Below are 22,358 nucleotides of genomic sequence, written 5' to 3' on the forward strand. Positions count from 1 at the left end.
CGGGGATATGGGGGCTGCGGTAGGGTGTCCGTGCAGGGGGATTGGAAGAGCTCCCCGTGGCCGCTTCCTCTTCCTTCTTTGCAGTCCGGGCTCCTGTCAAGCACTCTCCTCAGACCCCCGGGAACTTGGCTCCAGCCGCTCTGCCCCTCCATGGCTCCCTGCAGCCCCTGCCTCACTTGGCTCTCCCGACAACCCTCCTGTCAGGAGGCTGCCAGGATGCCCTGCTGTGGGGCCACCAGGGAGTATGTGCTAAGCCTTAGCTAAGCCCCCGGCCCTGCACGCGCACGCTGGCAGGCCCCCCCTCTTTGCTCTTCGCTTGCCACGCCGGCCTTCGCTCGCTGCTCCTGCCCGGGGCCAGCCGGCTTCGCTCCATTGCTTGGTGCCTACATATGCAAATTAACTGCCATCTTTGTTGGTGGTTAACCACCATCTTTCTTGGCAGTTAATTTGCATATTGCCCTGATTAGCCAATGGGAAGCATAGTGGAGGTATGGTTAATTACCCTTTTTGTCTTTTATTAGATAGGATATATATATATATATTTTTTAGAGGCCTGGTGCATGAAAATTCATGCCCTTAAGGGGGGTCCCTCAGCCCAGCCTGCCCCCTCTCACAGTCCGGGAGCCCTCAGGGGCAGAAGGCCACCTGGCAATCAGGGGAAGGCGACACCCCATCACACCTCTGCTGCTGCCACTGCCAGCAGTGCAAGCTTTGGCAGGCCCTGGTTACCTGAGCCTCAGGCGGCCCTGGGTGGCTAGGCAGCTGACAGCCGAGGCTTGCCTGTGCCTCGGGCCGGTGCTGGGCAGCTGGGAGGCTGAGAGGACTGGGGTTCTCTGGAGGCAGGTGTGGGGAGTGCCCTGCTTGCCCTGGCAGGGCTGAGGGGACTGGGCATCGCCACCTTGTGGCTGTGGGTGCCACCATTTTTGAGGGCAGGGCAATTACCATATTTCCTCCTTATTGGCCATGGGTGCCATCTTTGAGGGAAGGGCAGTCAGTTAGCATATTCCCTCCTTATTAGATAGGATAATTCTTTATTGTTGAAAGTTTTACGTATGACCACCATTGACCTCCCTCAGCTCACCCCGCCCCCCCCTCTGCCCCATTGTCTGTGTCCATGGGCCATGCATATATGCGTATAAGGTTCTTGGTTGATTACTTCCCACCCACTCACCCTCCCCCTGCCTTCCCCTCTGAGACTTAGCACTCTGTTCCCATGCTTCCTTGACTCTGGATCCCACTCCATTCTCAGGTTTATTTTTATTAGGATTTCCAAATCTTAGGGAGATCATTGATACTTGTCTTTCTCTGACTGACATTTCACCTAGCTGATACCCTCCTTGTCCCCTCCGTCTGTCTAAAAGATAGAGATTCTTCCTTTTCTTATTGCTGAATTAGAACCCCGTTGCACGACAATTTGCGCCAAAGAGCCTTCCTTCCCCTGGCTGCTGGCACCGGTTTTCCTCCAGCACCCGGGACCCAGGCCTTTGGTCCAGCCGCAGCGAGGCTTGGCTTCTCCGCTGTGGCTGCAGCGGAGAAGCCAAGCTTCTTCAGTCTTCAGTCTTCAGTCTTCACTCTGTGCTGTGTAGCAAATTACGGCCATCTTGTGTGATTAATTTGCATAGTCACTGATTGGCTGGTGGGCGTAGTGGAGTGACACCAATTTGCATGTTTCTCTTTTATTAGTGTAGATAGTATTCCATGATATAAATGTACCACAGCCTTTTTATCCACTCATCTACTCATAGGCACTTGGGCTGTTTCCAGATCTTAGCTATTGTAATTGTGCTGCTATGAACATAGGGGTGCATACATTCCTTCTGATCTGTGTTTTGGGGTTTCTTAGGATATATTCCCAGAAGTGGGATCACTGGATCAAATGCAGTTCCATATTTAATTTTTTGAGGAAACTCCATACTGTTTTCCATATGGCTGCACCAGTCTTGTAAGCTATATTTGTAAAGTCTGGAGTACATGTTAATGCCTAGTACTTAATGTCTAACAAAAAGCCTTTGACAGGTTTGCCAGTTTGTCAAATTGAGAGATGTTAGTAAGCCCGGACAAGCAGAATAGGGAAACTAAGATAGATATACAGCTAAGTGGTTTACAGCCATACAGTAAATCACAAAATCCTACCTTCCCCAAACCAAGGACACATAAATGGTTTACACTTCTCAACCCAAAGAGCAAAGAGCTTTAAATCACCTCACTCAGGGAGATAGATAACAGAAAGCCAATTAGTGCCATTTGCCAACCACACCTATGGACAGATGAAGTTAAGGGAGTAAATCTCATTTTGGCACCTCAGGATCAAGCTGATGAATATTCTATCAAGGTCCTCCCTCAAGACCTCCCCTAAACTCCCAGCCTTTAAAACCCTCAAAACAAAGGTCCCAGTGCTCACTCTCTCTCCCCCCACCTTCCCCTCCAGGCATGGGTCTCCTAACCTCTAAGGGACCCCAGGAGGCTTGCAACCAGTAGCTGGTCCTGGGCTAACCCTCTGAACCTGTCCCCAAGGCCCCTATTTTTGGACGTCCTTGTGCTAAAGCAGCCCCACTTAGGCTCTCCTTGTTTCACTGTTCCCAGCCTTAATAAATGTACTTTGGAAAATTACCGAGACTCATGTGAAATCTTTTCTGCACAAACCCTAGGCTTGTCCTCTTTCTGGTAACAAAATGGGTTCTTGGGCAAAATGTGCTCTACATGTTTATTTAAAAGTAACTCTTACAGCCCTTCAAAGTAGGTATTATTCTTATTCTATATATGAACAAAACAGAAGTCCAAAGATTAAGTAATTTGTTCAGTCACCCAGCTTGAAACCAGGGCTGACTTCAAAGCCCAGGAATTCTCATGGGATTCTGAAATCTGAGGACCAAATGAGTGTCAGTCAAAACGGACTGTTCAAATGATCAAAAGGGCATCTGAGAAAGTGTGTGTGTGGGAGTGGGGGTGGGGGAAGCATACAAATTAGAGGAATTCAGGAAAGCAATGCCCCTAGTGAAAAACAAAACAGTGAGATAAAGATGGGGAATGTGAAGGAAGCCAGGCTGCAGAATGCTGGAAAAACCATCTTAAAGGCAATCAGTCCACTGGGACCTGAATAAACACTCACATGGAATGTCTGGACAAATGCAACACCAACTGGAACCTTGAGGTTCTAGCTCTGCTGATGGTCAGTTACTACTTCTAGAGTCTGTTCCTTCAAGTTATTTAAATACGGCAAAGTTGCCCTGGCCAGTGTGGCTCTCAGTTGAGCATCATCCAATGTCCTACGCAGCCAATGTTTCTCTCTCTCATTGATGTTTCTCTTTCCCTTCCTCTCTCTCTCAAATCAATAAAAACATCTACACTAATAAAAGACAAAGATGTGCCGAAACCGGTTTGGCTCAGTGGATAGAGCGTCGGCCTGTGGACTGAAGGGTCCCGGGTTCGATTCCGGTCAAGGGCATGTACATGGGTTGCGGGCACATCCCCGGTAGGAGATGTGCAGGAGGCAGCTGATCGATGTTCCTCTCTCATCGATGTTTCTAACTCTCTCTCTCTCCCTTCCTCTCTGTAAAAAATCAATAAAATATATATTAAAAAAAAAAAAAGACAAAGATGCTAATTGACCATACCTTCGCAAGGCCCCAAGCCACGCCCACCAGCCAATCAGAGCAACTATATGCATATTAACCCAACCAAGATGGCAGCCGGCAGCCCTGGAGCTGGAGCAAGCAGGAGGCTTGGTTGCCTGGGTGATGGAGGAAGCCAAGCTTCCCACCAGCCCTGAGCCGGCTGTAGGCTCCACTCATGGCAACAAAGTTTCAATTATAGAAGCTAAATAAATCCCAGATACCTGCTTCCAGCCAGTCTCCACTGGGAGCTTGGGTGGCTGGGGGCGGTGGCCAGCCTGCAAACAGCCATCAGCCCCTCACCCAGGATGGCCACACCCTCATGGGGTAAGGGTCCTCTCTGGGGGGCTTGGCCAGCATATAAAAAGCCATCAGCCCCTTACCCAGGCTGGCCACACCCTCATGGGGTGAGGGTCCCCGCTGGGGGCTTAGCCAGACTGAAAACAGCCCTCAGCCCCTTACCAGACTGGCCAGGCACCCCAGCAGGACCCCCCACCCTGAAGGGGCTGTGGCCAGCCTGCAAACAGCCATCAGCCCCTTACCCAGGCTGGCCAGGCACTCCTATATAATAAAAGGGTAATATGCAAATTGACCCTAACAGAACGAGTGCGAATGACTGGTCACTATGACACACACTAACCACCAGGGGGCAGACGCTCAATGCAGGAGCTGCACCCTGGTGGTCAGTGCATTCCCCCAGAGGGAGCTCTGCTCAGCCACAAGTCAGGCTGACGGCTGCCAGTACAGTGGTGGTGATGGGAGCCTCTCCTGCCTCCTCAGCAGCGCAAAGGATGTCCAACTGCAGCTTAGGCCTGCTCCCCCCTGGCAAGTGGACATCCCCTGAGGGCTCCTGGGCTGCCAGAGGGATGTCTGACTGCCAGCTTAGGCCCAATCCCCCAGGGAGCGGGCCTAAGCCAGCAGGTGGTTATCCCCCGAGGGGTCCCAGACTGCGAGAGGGCACAGGCCGGGCTGAGGGACCGCCCCCCCCCGCCAGTGCACAAATTTTTGTGCACCGGGCCTCTAGTATTTAAAATAAATTAAAAAGAGTGAAATTTCTCACTACATTATAGACATTACCAAAATAAGGCACAAGAAAAGTTTGTAGAAAATAAAAATCAGATACTAAATGTTTGAATGTGGAACTCTACTCTGAAACCAATGGAAGTCTCAGTGTAAGACTTAAATCCCTTCCAGATTCATTAAGAAGTGTGTGTGTGCTTACCCAACCAACTCCTTTGGTATCACTTAAATTGTAGAGTAACTGACATCCCTTTTCCGCCTGGGCCAGGGAAAGTGTGCCTGGATAATGGGCAGCAGTCTGCACTTTGTGTCCATCATAATTCTAGATTTTATACTCTTCCCTCAAGCCCTCATCTCACCCAAATCACTGTCTGGCTAACAAGAGACTATACTATGGAAATGTTAGTGGAAAACTTGAAGACATGCCTGTGAGTTACCATTAAGGATGGCACACTAAATTTTGGTTGATCCCTTCTCAGAAGAATAAAGGCTGGCACACACAATACTGATTTTACTGAAGAATGTAATAAAGTAAATTGAAGGGAAAAAAGAAAAACAGTAGAGAGATAAAGAACAGGAAAATACACCAAAATTATGAATAATTTAAAGGAAGTATCCTACAACAGATGAAGAAATTTTTAATTTCTTTTCACATTAAACATTGTTTACCACAATCAGCTAACAGAAATTACTGTAACAAAGGTCAAGATGACATAAAACTAAGGATAAATGTTTGTTATGAGAAAACCTCATTTAATATGAATGACAATGTCAGATACTATGTTTTTCATGACAGGATAAGATACAACTTATCTTGAAGAGAAAGCAAATAGTTCAGATCAAGGAGACATGCTGAGGCTTAATGGTGAAGGAAAGCTTAGCCTTGTCCAGAACACGTAAAGTCTAGGATAATTTACGTAAAAGAAGTGTGATAGATACCAAGCGCTGGGCAGAGTCACAGGCCCATGATTCAGGCTTTATTTACATTACTGGGTCTATGCAGCTTCCACCTTTTGGTAAGTGAGCTGTTGTTTTGGCAGAGGGACCTTCAGTAGTAGCCGTGGCTATGACCAATCATATTTCAGACATCAGGCAGTCCAAGGAACTATTTTAAAGAGATAACTGAGTATTTTCATGAATATACTATTAAGGCATCTATATTTTTGGTGTTTTCAGTATATAATTTTACTGTTATTTTTTATTTTTTTTCATTTGCACAACAATGATATTAAATATTAAGTGACATAATTCTTTCTCTAATAATAAACAAGTTTATCCATTTTGCAAACTTTAAATTGAGGTCTTATGAGAGGGAAATGTATAACATGGGAGCACACAGAAAAATATATTAAAAACCAGTAGAGAATATTTTTAACCGTCGTAAAAATTCAATCACAATTAGCTGATAGTTTTTAACTATGGAAAAACAGAAAAGTAAATATAATTAAAATAGGTATTAAAAATAATTACCAGTAGTTTGTTTTACAAAAGAAGAAGAGAGCCATACATGACTAAATTGCCCAATTAAGTAATTACCAGATTCTTCTTTAGTCAACACTAATAGAACTCACATTTGAGCTAGTCAACAAAGCATATAAATATTTAACATCTCTTGAATATAACATTTTAGTGATAACAGAGACTACATAATTCTAACCATTGTTTTGACTGTGCGCAAATTAACCAGATTAAATATCAAAGATACATTGTAAATAACTCCCAAAACTAACAATAGAATAGTAATTAAACAAATTTTTAAAGATTAAGAAATAAAAGTAGAAGACAAATGTAACATGAATGACAGCACTTAAACAATTATTAACCTAATCAAGACCTTTTAGAATGACCACTGAAATGCACGATACTTTTTTATTTAGTTTACAGAAAGAATCTATAAGTACAGGTTGCGGAAAAAAATGTTTAGTGCTATTTACATTCATTTTTAAAACTCTGCTCTATACAAATTTAATTCTATCAGTATGAACAATATTTTTGTAGACCTACTGCATATAAAGCCTTTTCATCAATGCATTAACAATGAATAAAATAATCTGATTATCTTTAAACAAAGCTGACAATCTGAAACCTTTACACTTAATGTTTGTAAGGACCGTGGACACTTATTTAAATACAGAACATGTCAGCCTGCAACTTCATTTTATAAAGGCTAAAGTTATTAATATGGATTATTGTTCTATATACTACACGCCAATCTATATTTAAGTTCTATAGTTAGGTATTTTATAAGTTTTTTATTAAATATAATCTACACATATTTGTAATTTCATCTAGGAAGAAAATTTCTCCCCAGTGAAAAAATATAAAATCTTTTATATTTTTACAGGTTTAGATGAAACTAGCTCATGCTTTAGTGCTGTGCAAATTGTTTTTAGCATATTCATTTTTAAATTATTGATTTAAAACAAAATAATTGATTTTAATACAACTGCAAGCACTAATACCAAATGCAAACTACATAAAGAAAGAAGTCAGTTATTATGGAGAATTTTTTAATTTTAAGAATTCATCTGAACTCTCTAATGAATAAGTCTGACACTGGACACAATTATAGATGAGGAAAAATTATGAAAAAATTCCATCTACTGATATTCAAATACATAAAATTGAACAGTAAATGAGGTTTTCTAATACTTCTGCCCAATCATGAAAGTCTATGAGTGATTAGAACTTACCCCTCCACATTAAGGCTAGGAAGCACACTCATCCCTTTTGTGCTGTGTGAACTAGCATTCGGTTACTTATGACTGAAGAGTGCATGTGTTACAGGAAAACAAATTGCTCATCAGCTCTCTACTGAGTCCTTCAAACACCAGGCACATTTGTTTCTTCACTTGCTGCGGTGAAGATCGTCACACCCAGTTTAGTGTCCGTGCCAGTGCAGCCACCACAGCTGACTTAGGTAGAATTCACCCAACATTTTAGTTTCTTTTCCATTTTTTCCCCTCTCCAGTTGGCCCAGTAATTAACTACATTAACTGCTGAGTGTTTTCCAGTGTGGAATTGTATACATGAGTATTTCTAGGTACCATAAACTACACTATAAATTCTGCTGATGAAAAAAATAATGTCAAACTTTTTTAGTGCAAACTGTATTTGGAACAGTTGATTTGTTAGTTCTGGTGATAAAATTTTTGTGGCAGCAGAAAGGCTTCTGCTATGAAAAGTAACTTGGTTAACTTTTCCGTTGGAGATTGACTGCATTCAAAAACCAGTATTTTAAAACTGCTCAACATAAACAAAAATACTAGGAATAGAAAATCATAGTGAAAAATGTTCTTGGTTCTTTTTACTTTCATGAGAGAAGATGACAGTGTTCATGTGATCATTCAATTCCATGGCTTTACAGGCAGACTTCCTAAGGGTTTCTGAAGCAATGTTGGGTCTCCTCTGTCCCAGCAGCATGAAAGACAAGGATGACATCACATCACACTTAACAGACAGTGTTTACAAGATTACACAACAATTACTCTCTCCAGTCTTCTCACGATTCCTCTGACCTGGAGAAAATGAAGAAAAGCCTTGTTTATAATAATGCTTCAATTGGAGGTAGGAAGTGGAAAGGAAGGCACCCAACACAAGAATTATAATAGTGTTTTTTTAATGTTTGCATTTTTTGCTATTAAAAAGCTATAATAAATGCTGTTAATTTTAATCTATTTCGAGAATGTCTGGTTATTTGCTCAACACATTCTATTCATAAACTATGAAAACTTCCTTTCCCTAAGAATTCCTGTTCAAGAAAAACTGAGCCTTTAAAAATATATATATATATATATATTTTAATTGATTTCAGAGAGGAAGGGAGAGGGATAGAGAGATAGAAACATCAATGATGAGCGAGAACCACTAATCGGCTGCCTCCTGCATGCCCCCCATTGGGGGATTGAGTCCGCAACCCAGATATGTGCCCTTGGCTGGAATCGAACCTGGGACCCTTCAGTCTGCAGGCCAATGCTCTATCCACTGAACCAACTGGCTAGGGCAAAACTGAGCCATTTTTGAATGCTTGTCTCTGTGGCTCAAGTGAGACCCTTCTCCAACGCCTGGCTTACCTTGAGAGTTTGGCTCTGGCAATGTCTCTCTGGCCACCAAATGCATCACTGTTGTTTTGCCAAAAGGAAGTTTTAATGCTGTGTGAAAGTAGAAGACAATCTGTTACATATTCATCAACTTATCGAAATCACTAACCAGAACTGAAACCATTTAATACATTTTTTGTTTTTTGTATGACTTCCTCAACAGGTTAAACTGCATCCTGGATAGAGTATCTCTTAAAAAATGAAATTAGGTTAATATTATCAAAAATAATTTTTTACAATTCAGAAGTTCAGATATGGCCATTAGCTTGATACATAAACCACACTGTTTAAAGAAGGCGACAAAAGAAAATGTATAACTGGTTAATATTGGAAATAACCTTTAGAAAAGAGGAGAAAAGGAATAAAAAAAAATTATTTCGGAGGGCAGTGACTTGGTGATCTGGAAACAATGCACCAGGGACAATGTTATAGGGACAATGCATCAACCACAAGGAACAATCTCACAGACAAGCTAAATTGGCATTCAAGAGCAAGGCTCAGAATTCAGGTTCAAGATGGTGGAGTAGGAAGATCCAAAGCTCACCTCCTCGCCCTGATATCAAAACTACAACGATATAAAGAATAGCTACCTTTGAGAATGGCCTGAAGACTTACAACAAATTTCCTACAACTACGGATACAAAGAAAAAGCCACATTAAGATGGGTAGGAGGGGCAGAGACTCAGTCTAGTCAGGACCTACCCTACCCTCACTTGCAGTGTGGTCACCCACAAGTGGGAGGGATATCACAATTGTGATGTACCCCTCTGAAGAGGGAGGGGTCCTAGCCCCAGCCTAGAGGACCTGCACCAGGAAGAGGAGCCCCCCAAAAATATGAAAACCAGTGGAGCTTACACCTAGGAGAGTCAAAGGGCTGTAGGAAATGAGCACAAAGGTAGCAATTTGAAAAGTATCTGGGCCGTACGTGAAGGTGATACACTGACTAATTTGAGGGATAGGGATCTACTGAAACTTTCTCCAGGGGCAAGAGTGCTGGTGGGCACCATTTCCCTCCTTTTAAACTCTCCTTCCACCTAGCTGGTCTGATGCTGGCAGGCATCATTTCTGACACTCTTCTTTAACCTTGCTAAGAATGTTCATTCCACTCTGGTGTTTCCCTGAAGACTCATGTATCTCCAGTAGTCAAAGCTGGGCCTCGAAGCCATTCACACCGAAGAGCTGCCCTGCACACCAGCATGCCCACAACAGTTGTGGCCAGGCCACAGCCAGAGGGCCAGGAACCAGCCTCGCCTGCCAGTGTGTCCTTAGCAGTTGGGGACCAACCACAACCGAAGGCCACACTAGTCCACATCTCTGGAGCATCTGGCTCTGGTGACAAGAAAGGATTCTACTTGCCCTAACCGGTTTGGCTCAATGGATAGAGCATCGGCCTGCGGACTCAAGGGTCCCAGGTTCGATTCCGGTCAAGGGCATGTACCTTAGTTGCGGGCACATCCCCAGTAGGGGGTGTGCAGGAGGCAGCTGATCGATGTTTCTCTCTCATCGATGTTTCTAACTCTCTCTCCCTCTCCCTTCCTCTCTGTAAAAAAATCAATAAAATATATTAAAAAAAAAAAAGAAAGAAAGGATTCTACCACCGGGCCCCACAGTACACCTTCTCAATAAGGTCACTTTTTCAAGGCCAGGAGATGTAACTCATCTTCCTAATGCATAGAAAAAGACAAAATGAAGAGACAAAAGCATATGTTACAAACAAACAAAAAGGACATTGCCCCCCAAACAGAACTAAACTAAAAGGAAGTAAGCTGTCTACTAGATAAAGAGTTCAAAGTAACAGTCATAAAGACGCTCATCAAACTCTGCCGATAAGTATAGAACTCCAACAAAGAGATAAAAAAGATTTAAAAAAAACTATCAGAACTGAAGACTATAACAACTGAAATGAAAAATACACTAAAGGGAATCAACAGCAGATCAGAAAATGCAGAAGAATGTATCAACAATCAGGATAAAGGAAATCACCCAATTGGGAAATTAAAAAAAAAAGGAATTAAAAAGAATAAGGATGCCATAAGGGACACCTGGGACAACATCAAGCATATTAACATTCACACCATATGAATCTCAGAGGGAGGGGAGAGAAAGGGACAGAAACCTATCTGAAGAAACAATGGCTGAAAACATCCCTAACCTTGTGAAGGAAATGACATTCAAGTCCAGGAAGTATAAAGAGTTTCAAACAAGATGAACCCAGAGACTCACTGAAATGTTAAAAGTTAAAGATAGCCCGGCCGGTATGGCTCGTTGGTTGAGTGTCGACTTACGAACCAGGAGGTCATGGTTCGATTTCTGGTCAGGGCACATATCGGGGTTGTGGGCTCAATTCCCAGTATGGGACCTCCAGGAGGCAGCTGATCAATGATTCTCAGCACTGATGTTTCTGTCTCTCTCCCCCTCTCATTTACTATCTGAAATCAATAGAAATATATATTTTTTAAATGTTAAAGATAAAGAGACTCTTAAAAGCAGCAAGAGAAAGACAGTTACCTAGAAGGAAGCTCTCAAAAAACTTACAGCTGATTTTTCAACAGAAAATTTGCAGGCCAGAAGGGAGTGGCATGATATATTCAACATGATAAAAGGGGAAAACCTACAACTAAGAATACTCTACCAGGCAAGGTTATCATTTGGAATTGAAGGAGAAATAGTTTCTCAGACAAGCAAAAGCTAAAGGAGTTTATCACCATTAAACTAGCATTACAAGAAATGTTAAAGACAATTCTTTAAGCTTGAAAAGAAAAGACCAAAACTAGAAATAAGAAAATATATAAAAGAAAAGAAAATCTCACTAATAAGGGCAAACATGTAATAAAGGTAGTAGACCAACCACTTATAAAGCAAGTATTAAAACAAAATGGTAATAAGTACCTATCTACCAATAATTACTTTAAATGTAAATGGACTAAGTGCTCCATTCAAAAGATATAGGGTGGGTGACTGGATAAAAAAAAAAAAAAAAAAGATGCACACATATGCTACCCATAAGAGACTCACTTCAGATCTAGAGATACACACAGACTGAAAGTAGATGGAAAAAGATATTCCATGCAAACGGAAATGAAAAGAAAGCTGGGTAGCTTTACTTAAAAAAAATAAACACTGTAACAAAACACAAGATTATGACATAATAAAGAGATCATCCAACTAGAGAATGTAACACAAAAATCTATGTACCTAACATAGGAGCACCTAAATATATACAGCAAATATTAACAGACATAAAGAGAGAGATTGGCAGTAATACAATAATAGTAGGGGACTGAAACATCCTACTTTCATCAATGGACAGATCATCCAGACAAAATCAATAAGGAAACATTAGACTAGATGGGCTTAATAGGTATATACAGAACTTTCCATTCCCAAACAGTAGAATACACATTCTTTTTAAATGAACATGAACATTCTCCATGATAGATAAAATGTTAGCCCACAAAACATTTCAATAAATTTAAAAAGACTGAAAACATATCAGGCATCTTTTCTGACCACAATGACATGAAACCAGAAATTAATTGTAAGAGGAAAATTGGAAAGAACATATGTGAAGACTGAACATAATGCTACCAAAAAACCAATGGATCAATGAAGAATTCAAAGAAGAAATTAAAAAAATATCTTGAGACAAATGAAAATGGAAATGTTACAAAATCTATGGCATGCAACAAATGCCATTCTAAGGAGGAAGTTTACATCAATATAGGCCTACCTCAAGAAACAAAAAAAATCTCAAATAATCTAATCTTATACTAAAGGAAGCAGGAAAAAACAAACAAACAAACAAACAAAACAAAGCCCAAAGTTAGTAGAAGGAAGGAAGTAATAAAGACCAGAGCAGAGGTAAATGAAATTGAAGTTAGAGACCTCACTCTCTGTGATTTCAAACTATACTACAAAGCTATAGTAATCTAAACTGTATGGTATTGGCACAAAACAGACATATAGGTCATGGAACAGAATAAAGAGCACAGAAAGAAAACTATGCTTATATAGTCAATTAAATTTACAACAAAGGAGGCAAGAATATACAATGGGGAAAAGTCTTCAATAAATGGTGGTGGGAAAACGGGATAGCTATAAGCAAAAGAATTAAACAGGACCACTTTGTTATACCATATAAAAAAATGAACACAAAATGGATGAAAGACTTGATTTAAGACCTGAAACCATAAAACTCCTAGAAGAAAACACAGGCAGTCAACTCTTTGACATTGGTCTTAGAAATACATTTTTGGATGTGTCTCCTTAGGCAAGGGCAACAAAATGAAAACATAAATAAATAAGATTACATTAAAGAAAAAGCTTTTGTACAGCAAAGGAAACTATGAACAAAACAAAAACGAAACCTATCGAAAGGGAGAAAATATTTGCAAATGATATACCTAATGAGGAGTTAACATCCAAAATATATAAAAAAAACTTATAAAACTCAGCATAAAAAAACAAATAATCCATTTTAAAAATGGGCAGAAAACCTGAAAAGGCATTTTTCCAAAGAAGACACACAGATGGCGAACAAACACGTGAAAAGATGCTCAACATCACTAAATATCAGGGAAATGCAAATAAAAACCACAATGAGATATCATCACACACCTTGTTAGAATGGCTGTCATAAAAAAGACAAGAAACAACAAGTGTTGGCGAGGATGTGGATAAAAGGGGACACTTAGTGTACTGTTGGTGGGACTGTAAATTGATGTAGCCACTATGAAAAACAGTATAGAGGTTCCATAAAACATCAAGTTTCATGGTACATTCCTTTGCTATTCTGTATATAGAATTAGAAGATCCAGCGTATCTAACTTCTAGAGTTATTTCCATCGTTGTGACCTTTGAGTTCTGACATCCCAAACTACTTGCTCTTCCCTAATTACAAACTGAAGGCAGGCTTAGGACCATTACTTAGCAAGTATGATCCTCCTGCTTGCTATCTGTCTTTTAAATCTTACTCTGTTGGATGATGTTCAACTTGTGGATTAAAAGAGTCCCAATTATCTTCAATCTTAATAGTTCATGTAATCAAGGTGAGTTTCCACCTTATTTAAAATTAGCTAGCCATTATTTGGTCTAGTCTCTTAACTTCTGAAATTCAAATGAAGCATGATGGCCCATAAATACACATGATAATGGAAAAAGGAGGGCCTTTTTGTGGATAATCTCCTAAACCTGACTTAATATTAAAATGCAAATAAGATGTCATATTAAAAATGTCACTAAATGTATTGGGAGAGCCTGACTGAATTTAATATGTACACATGCCCAGCTGTGCATCACTGTCATACCATCTTGTTGACTCTAGTATGTCAGACCTGAGTAAAAATCACACCTCTGCTATTCACCAATCATGTGAAAGGAGTTGTCTGTTACTGACCTCCCCTCCCTAAGCCTCAATTTCCTTCACTTAAATTGGAAATAGTAATTCTGTCACCTGCCACTTAATAGTTCTATTGACTAAATTAAACAATCCAAGGAAGTGCTTAGTTCAGGGCTTGACACAAGGAATGCAATCAGTATGTGTTGCCATGGCCATCATTAATATCAGCCTTTTGAGACAGCAAGGAAAATGGATCTCAGGAAACAGGGCAGAGAACTGAGATGGCAATTTAGAGAAATGTTGGGCAGGCCTGGAAAGCTGCTGAGAAGCTGGCCATTTGAAGCTAAAACTTGGACCGATGAGGCTATAGTTTTCCTTCTCCATTTTAATTTTAACTAGAAAGAATAGGTACTGCTACTAATAGCATCAAAGAAGCTGAAGGAAGAGGGCACAAGGATCCAAAATGCTTTGTATTTCCTTCACTGCGGATGCTTCTGCTTTCTGCTATGAAACTGCACAATATCCAGAACAGAGGTTTTCAACCTTCACATGAACATCACCCAGGACTTCGATTCAGTAGAAGATGGGAGATGGAAGGGAGAGAGGGCATGCAGAATCTGCCTGTTAAGAGTATCCAAGGAAGTCTCAAGCTCACCAGCTCATCCACATTTTGGGAAACACTGATCTGGAATGGAATGTACTGAACGTCAAACCTGTAGCTGATCTTCTTTATCCCCAATTAGTAAGGCTGTTATCACACCTTTTCTTTAGCAGATTGAAATTCTATGTAACTGAGATTAAGAAAAGGGGTTCAGGGCTATGTTTAAGAAACTTGTTAACAAAAATTTACTAGTAAACCTGAAACTTATTAAACCACAAAGTCTCAACAGTGGCAGAGAATGCCCAGGTCTCCTGGTTTAACATAATGACTAACCCCTACCCATGGCTGTATTCACCCACTGCTTGAACGTCACCAATAACAAGGACCTCACTCTTTCTCATGGAAGTCCATTCTTTCTTTAGGCAGCGCCACTGTTCAAATATTCTTCTGGTATTGAATAGAAATCTGTCTGCCTTTGACTTCCAGCTGTTGGTCCAACATCTAAGTCACAGGGCTATAGAGAAAGTCATAAGTGAAGCCTTCCCCACACTTGCCATTAGAATATGGGAAGACAGCTGCTATGACCCTGTGTGCTGTCTTCTTCATTATCCACATTCAAGGACAAAGGAAGACTAAAAAGAAAAGTTGCAATGAAAAAACCAAATAGTTGAATATTACTCAACCTTTATCAAACACCCAAATATACTGATCAACTTGAAAGGACTAGGTTATGCTCCTATGCTATTTGCCTAAATTACTAAAACCAGCGATGGTTAATTTTGTTTTTGAAAACACTGACAGCACCACAGTATGACAATAGCAATAAGTCAATCTGTTAATTATTCCAAAAAAATTCCCAGAAAATACTGGTAAAAATTTTAATTTTAATAGGAATGAAATCAATAGTTTGACTTTAACACAAATTCCACAATCTTTAATTCCATAGTTGGAACTGTGGGGCATAACAAAAAGATAAAGAATCCAAGTTGGTGGGAAATTGCTCATATAGATCAATACTCAAGGGAAACGGAGTCTCAAGATTCATTTACATTGTCAATAGATTAACTTCACTCAACATGTACCCATCAACAGTACAAGAGCTTATGTGAGACACAAACACTGAAAAAGAGACTAAAACATGGCCCCATCCTTAATGAATGTCCAATACAGCCAGGGAGCTAATGGTCAATTCTTACACTAAGAGTTGGTCCATGTAACTACACAAAGAGCTATAAAAAGAACTACAAGCCAATAACTGTATTTGAAATGGCAGATATCTCTTAGTAGGTAGCAGCACCCCTTAGACCAGTTATTACACTGCCACTGAAACGTGGTATTTGTGAAAATTATCCTGAAATGTTCTACCTACTTGATATTATTATACTTATCATTTGCACTTAGCTACTCCAGCACTGATCACACAAGATTTTAATATTGGATTTTATCTGTTTCTATATATTACTAGAGCACCTTGAAGGAAGAGATTCTATCTTGTTTACCTTTTACTGGTATATCTTCAACTGGTTAGCACAGTTTTGGCACATAGAACTAAGTATATGCTGAAGGAATGAATGAAAATATTCTACCTTCAAGGAAAAACAAATTAAACATTTCATGTTAGTTTTAGAGAAAAAAGTCAGATTGTAATTTAAATGAAGATATATTAAAGTAGATCAGCGGTCACCAACCTTTTGGACCTCACGGACCACGAGTGGTCTGCGGACCACCGGTTGGCAACTGCTGAAGTAGATCATTCATTGCTTACAAATTTCTAATCATCAGAATACTTCTGAAATACATGTACTAAAAACAAAACAAACCCTGATGATGGTAGAAAATGTACCCATAAGGGGGCACCATTGAGCTACATTTCTCCAATCACATGTAAAGAGAAGTAATTGCTAACAAGTGTTTACTATGTGCCAAACACTGTTCTAAAAGCTTCACACTAAAATTTAACCCTCCCAACCTAGGAGGCAGGTGCTATGGCCATTCCATTTTACTATGCGGAAACTAGGACACAAAGCAGTTAAGTCAGTTGCCAAGGTTACACAGCCAGTGAGCAGTGGAGCCAGGGTGCAACGTGGACTGTCTGGCTCTAAAATCTGCTCTTTCAGCCACTGTATGAGACTGTCTCTCTAATGTTACTCATTATTCTTGCATGAATGGCCATTACAACAGTTAAAGTCAAACTGAAAACATTCCTTCATCATTATATTTGAAAACCAATTATAATTTTTTCCTAGTTTGTCTGGCTTTAACTTAAATATTACATTTAAATTATATTATCCAGAAGTAAATAAGATTATATTTATAAGATAGTTATGGACAGAGTTTATTTCACAAGGTAGTAAACACTATAATGCTAAAATTAAATTTAACAGAATGCAAAATACAAAGAAGTGGACATAAAAACTAGGCAGAATTCACATTAAGTTTGAAGTTAAAATTTTTTAGTAAAATCAGACATTAGCATTAAACAAACAAATGGATAATGCTGCCATGAGACAGACATTAAATCCCATTACAAAGGCAAATATTACCTCCTAATGTGACATTTCCATGTAGAAATCGTCCTTGATAAATAAGTCGTAGAATATTTGGGCTGCTGACCTGCTCTTCTTCCCAGTCTGAAAAGAACCAGTGAACTTGTTAGGTGTATTTCAACACAAAATTAAAATACTACTGCATTGTTCTAAACTTCTGATCAAAACAGGTAGAATACATCAAGGAAGACACTTGGAGCTTCCACTTCAGTAAAAGCAGGCACTACTCATGCAATCATTGTGGGCTCAGTTTTTTTTTTAGTATCTTTATTGATTTCAGAGAGGAAGGGAGAGGGAAAGAGAGATAGAAACATCAATGATGAGAGAGAATCATTGATTGGCTGCCTCCTGCATGCCCCTACTGGGGATCAAGCCTGCAATCCAGGCAGGTGCCCTTGGCCGGAATCAAACCTGGGACCCTTCAGTCCGTAGGCTGATGCTCTATCCACTGAGCCAAACCAAGTAGGGCGTGGTCTCAGTTCTTGCTAGTTCTTCGCCTTAAATAGTCGGAGCTGTGGAAAGACTAGTTTTTGCTTTTTAAGAACACTAACATGTGCCAAAATAGAGTTCTGAAGTTTAAAAATTAAAAACAAACAAACAAAAAACAAGCTGTAAAAAATCTAATCCCAGGTGAAGAGAAACATCATTTAAAAATTAATTTCAATTGCCAGTAATTAACAGAGGATATTTTAATATTCTAATATTTGTACCTGTTAACATGAGGTTAGAAACAATATGTTTCACATAGATTTTGAAAAGAATTAATATATTGCTATAGAGAATAACAAAAAAATTATATCTCACTAAAACTGGAGAACAAAAATTTTAAAAGAGAATAACAAAAAATTTGTGTTTACTTTTGGACAATGGTGACTTATTACTTTATTGTCTTTTTGAAGCCATTTTATAAATATTACAGAAGACACAACTTTAATTCACTTTACCCAAACTACTTAAGAGAAACTTGAAAAAAAACAAAACACCCCATATATTAGAAGGTATGATGGAAAGTGCATAAAGAAAGCAAAAGACAAACTGGTGGGGGCATGATGAGTAACACAATAGTTCATTTTGAAACACTACTTAAGAAACTTATGAAACACTACTCTGTTAACATGATGGTGTAAGGACACTGGCATGTGATAGGCTATGGGGTTAGTAATTTTCTCTAGCTTGTCGATATAATTAAGCTCTGATTTTGATAGAGATTTGAGATTTCCATCATTATCTTTCTCAACAATTCTAGTATGATGTGCTTGTTTCTTACAGAAGCTCCTATTATCAGATGATAACTCTCAACACACGGACTAGTTTAAAATATTCCAAAGAGCCTAGCCGGTATGGTTCAGTGGTTGAGTGTCGACCTATGAACCAGAAGGTCACTGGTTCAACTCCGGGTCAGGGCATATTCCCTGGGTTGCAGGTTCGATCCCCAATAGGGGGCGTGCAGGAGGCAGCTTATCAATGATTCTCTCATCACTGATGTTTCTATCTCTATCTCTTGTGCAGGAGGCAGCTTATCAATGATTCTCTCATCACTGATGTTTCTATCTCTATCTCTCCCTCTTCCTTCCTCTCTGAAATCAATAAAAATATATTTTAAAAACAATCCCGAAGAGGAAGTGATAGCAGAGAATGGGGCTAAATAGAGCACTTTCCTTTTGCCATTTTTGTGTGTGTATGCAAAATAATGAATATGAATTTGATAAAACCAGTGCCTCTCAGTGACTCAGCACAACAAACTGGGTAGTGAAAAAATGAATGCAATTTCTCCCGCCTCCCCCTCCCCTAGACTCCTCCAGTCTTTTCTCTTGTCCCTCTTCCCTCCCCCAGCAAGCCTTCACTCCTGACTCTAGAGTTCCTAGATCCCTCCTCTTATAGAAGAAAGGTCAAATAAGCCTTGAACACTTTGGTATGGATTACTCTGAATCCATCACATCCAAAATTATGGTTTATCAGAATATTTCTGGTCAAGAGGCAAGTGTTTCATAGATATAGAAGACAAATTACAGCAAATGTCCAATTCACAGGAAAGCATTTTTGAGCTGCAGAAACTTGAAGCCACATATTTCATTATCTTTTTGTTCTGTTTTAATATATTTTTGTTGTTGATAGTATTACAGATATCTCCCATTTTCCCCTATTCCCAACTCCTCCCAGACCCTACCCAACCCTCCTATTTCATTATCTTACACAGAGTGTCCTGATTTCTGCATACACCACTGATTTAATAGGCTATCTCCCTTCCCTCTCAGAGGATCTGAAATTTAGAGAACTACAGAAGAACAATGCTTCAAGGAGCAATTTCAGCTATAGAAACATATATTTAATAAATTATATTTTGAACCTCCGATTCAGTAGGTATGTGTGGCACTATTCCAACTACTAACAATATTCCATTATACTGCGTAGGATTATACCAAGAAAATCCAATTCCTTCCAAAAACATATTGTGCAAAGTATTTTCTTGACTGATTTAACTTTTACTACAGTTTTATTACTAGCAACAATAAATATCTACATTTGTTGACTTTTGGTGCATTTATGTGATACAATGTAGAAATGGATTTTTAACATAAATATTTTATAGAAAATAAAAATTATTTATTTTTATTCCCTGCATTGTCTAAAATTGCTGAGTACAACTGACAAACTGAGGAAAGGCTGGGTTCAAAACTTTTGCCCTGGCTGGTGTGGCTCAGTTGGTTAGGCACTGATCCATGCACGGAAAAGTTGCTGGTTTGATTCTGGTCAGGGCATATGCCATGGTTGCAGGCTTGATCTTGGGTAGGGGGCATGCGGGAGGCAGCCAATCTATGTTTTGCTCTCACATAGATGTTTCTCACTCTCTCCCTCCCCCTTCCTCTCCTAAAAATCAATAAAAACTAAAAAAATTTTCAAAAACTTTTTGTGTGTACATAGCATAGGATTGATACAATAAATTTCCAATGCTGGTAGATGGTTCATTCATTTGGGAAACTATTTATGGCAAAGACCTGCACTTGGGTTGTACCTTTGTTTACCATTAGTCTATTCTAAGGAATTAAAACTAATTTTAATATCCAAGTCAAACAATTATGAAGGTAAAAGTATATCTTTTAGCTCAAATTACAATGTTGCCCTCAAAAAATAAATTTTTGAGACTGATTGTTTTTTGTTCTGTGTGATCTTTTCTAGAATATCCATAGATGTCAAAAGCTATCTATCTTTACCCTCCTTTTCCTCCAAAATCACAAAAGTAATGTTGTGTCATACTTAGTAAAACATCACTACTAAACAGGTATTTTAAAAATGCTTTTCATACTGACAGCTATCTGTCCTGCCTGGCTCCTGGCTATGAGGAAATTCCAATATCCCAAGAGCCCCAAGTTTAGCCCACTTCATCTTTTCTGAAATCCCTTCTTACCTATAACCTTTAGCTTCAGTAGCTCCCTGATTCAGGACTAACACTGACTTGACCCTTGGTTACCAATGGGAAGAAAGATCTTGTATTTCAAAGTATTTGTCTCAGTGTTTCTTAAACTCAGATCTATGAATCCACAAAGACATATTCGTAGGGTCTGAAAGTCCTCTTCAAGAATTTTTAAATTGTGTTTTCATTTTAATGATAATCTGGAAGAAATATTCTATATAATTCAAATAATCACTTTATAACCAAGTATACAGCCTTGGGATTTTAAAGCCCATGTATGTGTTTAAGTTTATGATTGAACTGATGCCAAATAGGACTTCTTTAATTGTTAAGAGGCTAACAATGAAAGAACAGAGGTTGACTTAATACATAATCAATCAATTGTTGCTGAGTGAAGGCTGAATGGCAATCTGGTACACGGTGTGAATGAAGGTTTTGTGGTGACTGTGTCCTCATTCCCCAAGCAAGAACACATGCACGCCAAGTCAACAGTACCACACTTACGGTGCAAGCCTTAAGTTGGTTTTAGTAAAAATACATCATAGGGTACAATAATGTTTTTAATTTGAATATTATTGGTTTTAGAGTTATGTTTGCATTTTCCTTGTGGATCTGTTTTAGTTTTATGGTATATGAGTTAATAAGGATAAAGAGTTTTAACTGGGTTTCATGTTTCTATCTTTAAAAATAAACATTGTGATAAAAATAATTTAAGCCAGCACTAAGGAATCTATAAGAATTTTCTTCCTCTAAAAAAATTCCATATATTATTTAAGGTTGAGAGACACTGAAGTAATTTAATCATTTGTATATACTGTGTTCTTTGTTGAAACAAGTCTTGTCCTTTAAAAGTCCAAATTGCTTTGACTAGTAAAATTAAGTGAAATCAGCTGAAACAGTCGTATCACTATGGTACATGCCATAAAAGGGTCAAGAGAACATGGGGAAAGTTCAAAGGAAGAACATAAGCTAAAGACTCACATTAGGAAGGCAAGATGGAGTCTTATTACAGAGAAAACCAGAGAAAAGAAGAAATGACACCCCCCAATTTTGGTGCCATGGATACTAGCTTAAATATGCAAAGCACAAATAGACTTTATACCTTCTTGACCTTGTAAGTAGTTCAGAAAACTTATGAAGTGACATAAATTAGAAATTAACTTTGTGTCAAACTCAATTTTAAATAGGCTATGTATAGAATAGACCAAAGAGAATGTATTATAATCTGTTAAGGTAGTTTTTCTTTTCCTTTACTTTGTGTTTCAGCATAAATGGGTTTACTTATATGAAAGTGTATGTTTGCTACATTATGTTTTACTTTTAAAAATAGTTTTCATTTATATCAAGCAGTTCTAAGTCAAAAACAAGGACCTGGCATTGTGGATCCTTTACCATTTTGCAGTGAGGTAGCTGAAGAGCAAAATAGGGAAGGTGGTCCCCTTTACCTTTGATCCTTATACCCTCTATTAGTTTGTTCTTTTATCTCTTATACTAGAGGCCTGATGCACGAAATTCATGCAGGGGGCTCGGCCCTCGCAGCCCCGGCTACCTCTTGGCCTCAAGGCCTCGCCCCCCGCCCACTGGTCGTTCCGGAAAGTTGTTCTGCTGTCTGGTCTAATTAGCATATTAGCTCTTTATTATATAGGATATTTAAAACTTTTTCAAAATGTTTGTGAAATAAGGTAAGGGCATGAAGAAGTAACATTATTCATTCTCAATAGGAAAAACAC

General features: G+C 39.2%; 1 protein-coding gene across 1 annotated transcript in view; it reads right to left on the bottom strand.

Moving 5' to 3' along the window:
* Positions 1 to 5,252: 5,252 nt before the first annotated feature.
* The window catches only part of UBL3 (ubiquitin like 3), a 77,672-nt gene continuing 60,566 nt past the window's right edge, over positions 5,253 to 22,358 (bottom strand). Inside the window, exons 3-5 of the mRNA XM_006085459.3 lie at positions 17,214 to 17,300; positions 8,705 to 8,782; positions 5,253 to 8,149 (exon numbers count right to left, since the gene is read on the bottom strand). Of these exons, the coding sequence (XP_006085521.1) occupies positions 8,097 to 8,149; positions 8,705 to 8,782; positions 17,214 to 17,300 (218 nt within the window). The 3' untranslated portion in view covers positions 5,253 to 8,096. The remainder of the gene's footprint in view (positions 8,150 to 8,704; positions 8,783 to 17,213; positions 17,301 to 22,358) is intronic.

This window comes from Myotis lucifugus, unplaced genomic scaffold, assembly GCF_000147115.1.
Source record: "Myotis lucifugus unplaced genomic scaffold, Myoluc2.0 scaffold_19, whole genome shotgun sequence".
NCBI classification, from domain to species: domain Eukaryota; kingdom Metazoa; phylum Chordata; class Mammalia; order Chiroptera; family Vespertilionidae; genus Myotis; species Myotis lucifugus.